Source organism: Diabrotica undecimpunctata, unplaced genomic scaffold (genome assembly GCF_040954645.1).
Source record: "Diabrotica undecimpunctata isolate CICGRU unplaced genomic scaffold, icDiaUnde3 ctg00002860.1, whole genome shotgun sequence".
NCBI lineage: Eukaryota > Metazoa > Arthropoda > Insecta > Coleoptera > Chrysomelidae > Diabrotica > Diabrotica undecimpunctata.
Genome location: NW_027314062.1, coordinates 3,680 through 13,880, shown reverse-complemented (window position 1 = coordinate 13,880; position 10,201 = coordinate 3,680). Strand labels below are relative to the sequence as shown.

General features: G+C 31.2%; 1 protein-coding gene across 1 annotated transcript; it reads left to right on the top strand.

The window, feature by feature from the left end:
* Positions 1-2,681: 2,681 nt before the first annotated feature.
* LOC140432112 (phenoloxidase 1-like) lies at positions 2,682-9,919 on the top strand. Its single transcript, XM_072519950.1, has 5 exons — positions 2,682-2,840; positions 4,828-4,956; positions 5,017-5,341; positions 5,616-5,854; positions 9,643-9,919. Exons 1-5 carry the CDS (start codon positions 2,733-2,735, stop codon positions 9,856-9,858), a joined length of 1,017 nt encoding a protein of 338 aa, XP_072376051.1. The 5' UTR covers positions 2,682-2,732; the 3' UTR covers positions 9,859-9,919.
* Positions 9,920-10,201: the final 282 nt, after the last annotated feature.

Here is a 10,201-nt window from a genome sequence, read left to right as displayed (position 1 = left end):
TTAAAGATAAAAAATGACGTTTAACAAAAGATATTTAATTTTATAAAACTTTTTAACCACAACTAGAGAACGACTGGGCCGATTTGGCTAATTTTGATTTTTAAATCTTTTTAAGAGTCCAAGGAAGGTTTAAAATATGATGAAATTGTAAAGAAAATAGTAAAAACAAAAATTTTTAAATCTTTTGGACTGACGTCACCAGTCCGTGGCTATCTCCGCGTCTATTTCCTTTTTTTATTTCGGACGCAAATGGCTTGTTAAGATTAAGATGTCATTGATTTAAATATAAATATATGCATACTATTGTTTAAAACATAATAATAATCAAAATTAAGTATTCAATTATATAAATTTTATATTATATTAACAAATTTTGAAAATGACTAAAATAAAAAAAATTAAAGGAAAAAATTAAGATTTTTTTTATTTTAAAGATATTCAATGTGTGGTGTTATTACAAAAAAATATTAACCATTCAGTAATAAGCAGATATAAAATTCCAATAGCCCACATATAGTAATAACGCGCTATAAGAAGTATTCACTTCTGTCGGCAGTCCCTAAGTGCCACACGTTTTTTTTTATAATTGTATTAAAATATTTTGATATATTATTGTTCGGGCGTGCATGATTTGGGCGCTAAATTTAAAATTCGACACTGAAAAATAAAATTACCTGTTTCTGCATACATGATTTTGACGCTGGGTGTAATTGAAATGTAAATGGAAAGTCAGGTAATAAAATTCTAGAGATTAAGCTTGATAAGGTTTATTTGTCACTTTGAAATAAATACGACATACATTTTACGAAATGGAATCGATCGATACAGTTAGTTTGATACTCATGTATCCTATTTCTAACGAACATAATTTTTTTTCTACTCTTTGGATCTTTAAGTCTATTACTTTCACTATTACAGACACTATTAATTTTAATGTAAGTTTCAGTTTGAAAATTTTTTAAAACATCAATAAAATGGAAAATATTTGGATGAGTATGGTCAAATTATCATTAAAACGCGAGTGGAACGATTCACAAGCATTAGTTGTTAATTGTAAACTCTCACTCATCGCAGCCCACATCTCCGACGGAAATGTTGCGTGGTCGCCAATGTAGTTGTCCAATAAGTAGTCGGAAAACTTTTCAATTTTTGAATCCTTTGGTTGAATAGTCATAAAATCATATATGAAAGATTCTTCGACTTCTGAGGGAGGTAAAAATGGCAGCCCAAAAATATATTTCAGCTATTTAGATATTTTACTGTCTGCCAATTTATATTTTCAAAATCGGAGAAAATGATTTTTGGATTGAATTTTAGACCAATTACTTCACATTTGCGTTTCAAAACATTAAATAGTATTATATAGGTTTGTTCCGATTTGTCGGGAAGTAAACAATAACACAATGGTATATAATGTCCATTGATAAATACATGTATGGTAAAAAATTGCTTGAAATATTGAGCACAGTAACTAAATGTACCGTCCATATAAATCGTTTCACTGCCGCACAGAAAACGCATGTTAGTGTTACACGAGAAGATGATAATGTTAGAACTTTGTTCAACCGCAAATATAAAATTCTCGTCTTTAAGTGTTTTGATATTCATAATATTTACCGCAGCAATAGTTTCTTCTTTACTTTTGGGCAGTTTCGGTTGAGCCATTCGCCGTTCACTGTATATTTGATTTCGTATTAAATTAACGTCTTTAACAGAAATGTGGCTCAAGCAATCTACATTTTCTTTCAACGCACTATGTATGATTTTGGACGGCCTTTCGGTCAAATTATCCTTAGCCTTCCTTTTGGCACTGCTACGCACAATCTGTCTATTAAGCGTCTTGATATCACACTCGTGATTATGTTCTAGATTACTTCGGATCACTAACTTTTCTGGCCCTTTTGTGAATATCTTCGCTTTACACGACCGTTTTACGCACCTCCAATACGTTTCTCCCGATTTTAGTACTTTATCTTGAGAAAAAGTAACACTGTTCACTTTGAGCAAAATTTTACCACGATTACTTACTAACGTTGAAATTTCCATGTTCACTTCTCACTATTCTCTGACAAACTAATAACTAGTAACTATTATAAGTAAATTTCAATGACCATCATTAAACCCTAATTATATCTAATATCTGGTACCTGCGATAATCCTTCCGGCTGCGTCCAAAACAAGGGTACTTTTAAAACCCTCAGGTACTTCAGCGTCGAAAACATGCCCGCCCTATTGTTCATTTTAAAAACGCTAGTACTATTTATATTTAATAAATTCTAACCAAAGACTGAAATAACCAAGAATAAATAATATATTTAAAATAAATGAAGCATAGATTTCACGTAGATGAACTTTTCAACCAGTGCAATATCGTTTCAGCTAACCTTTTAAATATATAAATCTTATACTTACATCTTTCTCGAGATTATTCGATAAGTATTTATTGTTTCACTATTTTATATACCTTTCCTTCAGATCCTTTTCATCATTTCTTTCTTTTACCTTATGGTCTATTATGAACGATTTGTGTAAATATTAGCATTCTAAATAATTTACTTTTTTTATTTTGTACTAATTATCATGTATGTATTTATTTTAAAAATTTGGAATACGGGTGTAACGGGTGCTCTCATTACATATCAAAATTTTATTTTACCTTTATTTTAATTTTTTAGAGAAATGGTCGAACCATTTTGCTAGACGAAGCCACAGGAATAGATACCTTGGGCAATATGATCGAATCCAGTATTCTTTCACCCAATAGAGATTTTTATGGAGATATACATAACATGGGCCACATATTTATTTCATATATACACGATCCAGACCATAGACATCTAGTAAGTATTTTGGCATGCAAAAAGAAATTTGTCAACTACGTGCAGTATAAAAATCTAAACGTAGACAGTGACAACTTTAGTAAACAGATATTTTCGAACAATCGTGTTTAGTGTCACAAAATGTTTTCGATTCAAGAGTACCATGACATGTTGATTATTTATGGAGAAGCGCAGTGTAATAGTAATTTAGTTGTCCAAATGTATGTGTATCGGTACTCCGAAAAGCGAAATAATTTTCGAACTTTTGTAAATGTTTCCCAAAAATTATTAGAAACGGGTTCTGTTATACAAAAAAAAAGAGGAATAACAAGAAGTATCCGTCGAATAAATATATAAGACAACATTTTAGATGCTGTGGAGAATTGTCCAAATGTAAGTACTCGAACAGTAGCTAAAATAGTTGGAATGTCGAAAAACGTTGTACATAGAACATTTCGAGAACAACTTCTATACCCATACCACTATCAGAGAGTACAAGATTTACATCAAGGTGATCTTCCTCGAAGATTAACATTTTGTAGGTGGTTTCAAGAGAAATACATCAGATAATCTGAATTTTCATCTGAAGTGGTATTTGCGGATGAAGCATATTTTACGAGAAACGGTGTGTATAAATTTCATAATTGCCGCATATGGGGTGACAAAAACCCTTATTTAATTCGTAGGACAAATTTTTAACGAAACTTTGGCATAAATTTATGGGCGGAAATAGTTAACAATCGTTAAATCGAACCATATGAATTACCCAAAACACTAAAGGCTAAAACACTAAACATACCAAAATGTACTTTCGTTTTTTGGTCAAACGATTAAATTTAGAAAACAATGTTATTGGACTTTTTTGCTCTATATGGCGCCTTCTACCTAAACCTTTAAAGAATGCACTATTTTCTAGTACACCCAGTATAGACGAGACATAACATCACTAATACTCCTAGATATCTATGCATTTTTAAACGAATTATTATTTTGCATAATAGTGATGTATAATATAAAGCCGTCACAGAAATAGCTAATTGATTTTCAAATCATTCCTCACCTCTATATAATAATATTTGTGACATGTCCAGTCAGTCAACAGTTTTATTCCAAGCAGAAAATTCATCTCTCTTTAATTTTTGTTACGCTTAGGAATCCTATATTGATTGTTTTCTATTTCAGAATGTGTTCATTTATGAACTTCTTTAATACATTGTTTTTCAAGTTCTTAAGAATTTATTAATTTGTATACTTTCATTAAAATTTATTTACAACGCTGTTAGATATCTTACACATTCAGGCTATTCGCTATATGCAAGTTCGGAAGAGCGACACGTAGTGTCGTAGATCAGCGAAATTGTTAGCACTTTTAATTTATTACTCGTATGTAAACAACAAATAAAATGACCTTAACTTGTTTATTTAATAAAATAATTATTGTAATTTATATCAATATTTAACTACGGAAAATGTTTAATAGATTTTTAATTGTAAAAATAGATAACTATATTTTTACGTTTAGATTTCATCATTTGAATATTAAAGATAATCTATGTTGTTAAAAAGTAAACATTTCGAAAGAACGACACCTAGTGGCATAGATTAGTGTAGTTTTTAGTAAACTACAAATAAAATGACTTAAACTTAATTATTTAATACAATAATTATTGTAATTTATATCAGAAGTTAACTTTTTTCTTTGCATTCATTTTTGCTTATAAACATTTTTACAATTTATATTACATTTGCTTAATCCCATTTTGTTCTATGATAGTACTAATGAAGTGTGCTAATTTAAATGCAAGGTTTCACCGCTTCACGCGCACGATCGTTTCTCGTATATCCTCCAAGTACTCGCACACAGCGAATTCTCAGTCGTTTCTGTTTGGGTGTTTCATACAAGGTGTGTTTGAAATTGAATTACCAAAATCAAAAAGCAAAAAACATTTTTATTTAGAGAAAATTGTGCACATTTGTTTATATTCTATGAACCATATATATTTTCTAGGAATCTTTTGGAGTGATGGGTGATTCCGCAACTGCTATGCGCGATCCTATATTTTATAGATGGCACGCATATATTGATGACATTTTCCAAAATTTTAAATCATCCTTGCCTAGATACACGTATCAACAGGTAAATCAAAATATAATAATAAACTCCACTTTGTATTTACCAACATTTAAAATTTTTTAGCTTAATTACCCAGGAGTTACAGTCGACAATGTAACAATAGAATCATCGCAAGGACAGCCTAACATTTTAACTACCTTCTGGAAACAATCTGATGTTGATCTATCTCGCGGAATGGACTTCCAACCACGCGGTGCAGTGTTTGTTCGTTTTACTCATTTGGACCACCATGAATTTAAATACCGAATTACAGTTTCAAATAACGGATCAGCTAAACAAGGAACATGCAGAATATTTATGGCTCCCAAACACGATGAAAGGGGCAATCCATGGTTATTTAGAGATCAGAAACACATGTTTATTGAACTTGATAAGTTCAAAGTTAGTTGTAAGTACCATTTTTAATTTATATCTCTATTTTACTGTTGTTTAAAAAATAACGTCTCAAAATTTTGAGCAAGTACATCCTTGAGAGCCCTACATTAAAGCAGGTAAATATTTCTGCTTAAAATGACCCTTGTTTGAAGATACTGGAAGTATTTTTTGGCTAGAATAACTTTAATAAACTTCCTAAGGACTTCGTAAACCAAAATTTTTTTTGCTTTCTAATTACTTTTATAATTACTGTAAAATTTTAGTTACTTAACTTTGTATATTTTTAGTGAAACAAGGCAAAAACATAATAACCCGTAATTCCACGGATTCTTCCGTAACCATACCCTTTGAAAGGACCTTCCGTGACTTAGATACCACAAGGCCCGAAGGAGGTGAACGTTTGGCTCAATTTAATTTCTGCGGATGTGGTTGGCCCCAACATATGCTGATACCTATGGGTAATACTGACAGTCCTGGATTTCAATGCGAACTTTTTGTTATGATTTCCAACTGGAGAGATGATGCTGTAAGTACAAATTTGTTCAGGTATTTTAAATTAAGTTTACTTACTTACACTGGTGTCGGTAAAAAAGAGAAGATTTGTTAATAATTGACTAACTATCTTCACTATTGGCCTTATTTTACCCTCGAAAATGCAAAGCTTATTTCTGCATTATGTGTTATTCTCCGTAGTTTGATGCCAGTTGGCTACACCGATTTTTCTTAATCTTTATTGAAATCATCATTTTATCTCTGCTTTGGTCAACTTCTTTGTCGAGTTTCTTTGGGTTTTGCCAATAGGATAGCCCAGTCTAGCAGATCTAGAAGCTCTTATCTCAAGAATAATAAATCTCATCATGATTAAATCGCTATTTTTGTGTTGTAGAAAACAGCGAATATATTTTTGTAATTATAATTAGTACGTTCTGAAGCTATTTTCCTATGACATGAATAAACCACAAGTTTAGTTTAAAATTGTTTATTTTGATGTTTTGATCTCCACGTCAGAAACGGTTTATTCTTAGTAAAAATAAAATTTTGTATAAAAATGAATAGAATTTTTGTACATAAGTCAAAGTCCAATACAAGATATTATGTTGGTCAATATTTGAATCGATTTCTTTAAGTTTTTGCATATGTTGCTTAGTTCTCTGCATCTCTTATTATTTACTCTAGCGTACTGTTACAGCACGCCAGTACATCTTCCATCTCAATTCTCTGTAAGTGTTGAATGCTGGATAATGGATAACTAGCTAAAGAGATAGGTAAAGAACCAATACCACTTTGTTGACATCATAGTCTATTTAAGTCCTTTTAACACCAACAGTCTTTTAAAAGCTTTATCGTATAAAGCTATCGTATAGATGAGTAATCATATTTCTTTATTTAATTTTTGAATTGATATTCTGTTTAACTGTGCCTTTGAAAGTCTGTCCTAAGAACCATTTATTTATCACCAAACACATTTTACAGAAAAAAATGTAATTAAAAGTATGAATTTTTAACTGCAATGATCAAACCACCACCACGAGTTTTATTATAATCTCTATCTCTTCTGGCTAGATTAAAACTTTTGCCAAACAGCTCAGCATCCTGGACACTAGTATTTAACCACGATTCAGTAATTAAAATGAAGTCGTTGTTACGAGACAATATACTGCTATAAAAATAATGTACTTTATTTCTTAAACCACGAACATTCTGATAATATAACTCTAGGGACCTAAAAGAGCTTTGTCGATTACTACTGCAAGGACTATTTGTGCTAATAACATTTACCTCATTTGTTTCGTTTGAATCTTTTTGATTTCTGAATTTGAAGGATCTACTGTTAGATTCATTTATACTGGCATCCTTTTACTGCCAAAAAACTGTGAAATTAATGACTCACTAGGCCAAACTTCTCTCTGCCAAGGTCTGCTAAAATTTGACTGGTTAATAGTTACCTTAAAAGATGCATAAGCCTCTGGGTACTTTGATTTATGACTTTTATGCTTATGAAAAGTGTTATTTATCATTAATTAAAAATTTTCTAATTTAGGATCAGGTGATAATCTTGTCATATGTAAGGATACTGTATTGAGAATAGTTGTTATATTGTCGTTATTTTTTTGTCTCAACAACAAATCGTTTCTATTTCATGAATTGCAGCTCTAACTTGCTGTATATTAACAATATTTTCATTTCCATTCTTTTGTGTACGGTTGTTTTTATTTTTGGTTACATTTACATTTATTAAAGGTGGCGCCGGTCAATTCCGTGTCTCTATTTTGATATGATCTGAGTTTAAATTGTTTAGCCCACTTAATTTTCGTTGACTTGCCTTTCAAATTTTCTTTGGACATGGTTTTCTCGATAGTATAACTTATATTTTATGGGTAAACAGCAATTTTTCACCAAGCACCTGGTCCTGCTAAGATAAATAATGAACTGCTAAAATATGAAGGAACAACACTACTCTGAGATAGCGCGTAATTATTCGTCGATATAATAAATACCGAAGTAGTACCAGCGGAATGGAAGGAAAGTCTCTTGCTACTTATACTTAAAAAGGGAACTCAATAAATCTTGAAAATTATAGAGGCATTAGTCTGATGAATAGTACATTAAAGTTGTTAACGGCAGTCATAAAAGATAAAATCGTAGAAAAAAACCGCAGCAAAATAGACGCAATTTTTATTATTACACAAATAATAGAGAAGTCTATTGAATATGGAAAACCAGCATACATGTGCTTTGTAGATTTAAAAAGTGCTTTTGACAGGGTGAAGCGAAATGACACCTTAAATTTATTACAAGCTGAACAAATAGACCATCAGATAATAAGGACAATTAATGAAATTAACAAGAACAACAAGACCAGAGTTATAATGCCAACAGGGGAAACAGAATGCATAGAACTAAAAGGAGGAATCCGCCAAGGAGAATCCGCTCAGTCCATTGTTATTCAATATGGTGATGAATCAAATTATTCACGAAGTAAGAAAACGACATGGAGACAACATGGGAGCGCATAAAATCATGATACTATGTTATGTCGATGATGCAGGACTAATTGCTGATAACGAAGATGACCTACAAAGGCAGCTCCACACTTTCAATATCACAGCAAACAAACTTAATATGAGAATATCAGTAAAAAGAACTAAATGTATAGTGGTCAGTAAAGAGCCGCGTAAATACAAAATAGAAATAGACGGCAAAATTGTAGAACAGGTAATGAAATTCAATTACCTAGAAGTAGAGATCACTAGTGACAGGGATATAAGAGCAGAGACCACAAGGCAAGCATCAAAAGCGGTAAGAATAAGTGGTTGCCTCCGAAAAACCATATGGAGAAACAAATATCTGACCACGGAAAGTAAAATGAAAGTATACAAGACAACAGTAAGACCAATCCTAACATATGCAGCAAAGACAGGGACCGATACAAAAAGACGAAACAACAAATCAACAATATCGAAATGAAAGTATTAAGATCAATAGCGGGCATATCATGAAGAGACAGACAAAGGAACAGAAGTATACGCAAACAATGCAAAATTAAAAATATTAACAGGTGGATAAAAACAAGAAAAAAACTGGAACGAACATGAAAACCGAATGGGACCAGATAGATTAGTGAACATCTGTAAAAACAACAAGCCCTATAACAGAGGACCCGTTGGAAGGCCGCCAAAAAGGTAAAAAGATAATGTACAGTCAACAACGACTGAAACAGAACAAGAGGCAGACAAACGTGAGTAATCCTAGTTGCACGAAGAAGAAGAAGAAGAAGCAATTTTTCTTCTAAAAATTTAATTTAATTTTTTCTATTAAAAGGTGTGAATTCTCTTCAAGAATAATATTTTGTTTCTTATTTTTTCAACCAAAATCCTCAATAATTGGATTTCATTGTCACTAGGATCGGAGTTTATGGAATCTAAGTACTCACATGTTTCTTCATTGTTATCTTGTTTTTCACTTTGCAGGTTTTGATTATCACAAAACTTTTTTGCTAATTTGTTTGCACAACCATCATGATAAAACTTTTCATAATTTAAACATTTAGCTTTAGCGTTTACTGCCGTTTTCTTACAATATTCGCAGACTACTTTTCCGGCTTGTTTAATACCCGCCATATTGAATTTTGAGTTCATAGTTAGATGTTAACGTAATGGTGCAAAGTACAAAATGAGAATTTATGAAAATTAAAATTTTATTTTTCATATCGAATATGTTAGCTACCATATCACGTTTTATATATTTGTTTATTATTTACATGCAAGTGTCCTTTCATTTATATACAGTAATCATACTAATTTTAATTTACAGATAAATCAAGATAACCAAGGTGTTTGCAATGACGCTGACAGCTATTGTGGTTTGAAAGATAAGCTATATCCTGATAAACGTTCCATGGGTTATCCATTTGACAGACAGCCAAGAGACAATGTAGATACTTTGGCAGACTTCCTAACCCCTAACATGAGAGTTCAACAAGTTAATATTATGTTCTCTAATAAAACCTACAGGCCAAGACAAGCATAATTTGCATAAAAATGATAGACAATTGATTGTAATGTGTAATAAGCTTAAATAAATAAATGCATTTTAAAATTTATTGGTATATTTTCTTTCATTACTTCACTCTAAAAACTGGGTTAATAAGCATTTTTTACGACTAAATCAATTGGATTTAAATAATCCTTTTACATTTACATACTTATCTCTAGTATTTTTCATACTAAAATGATTTCACGTCACGATTTATACAAAGTGACGTCACCTGTATATAAAATTTCCATAACATAGCTAAAAATACGATACAAATACGGAGTTTCTCGATCTTTCATAGGCGTCAACATGCTATTATAATAAGAACAATGTAATC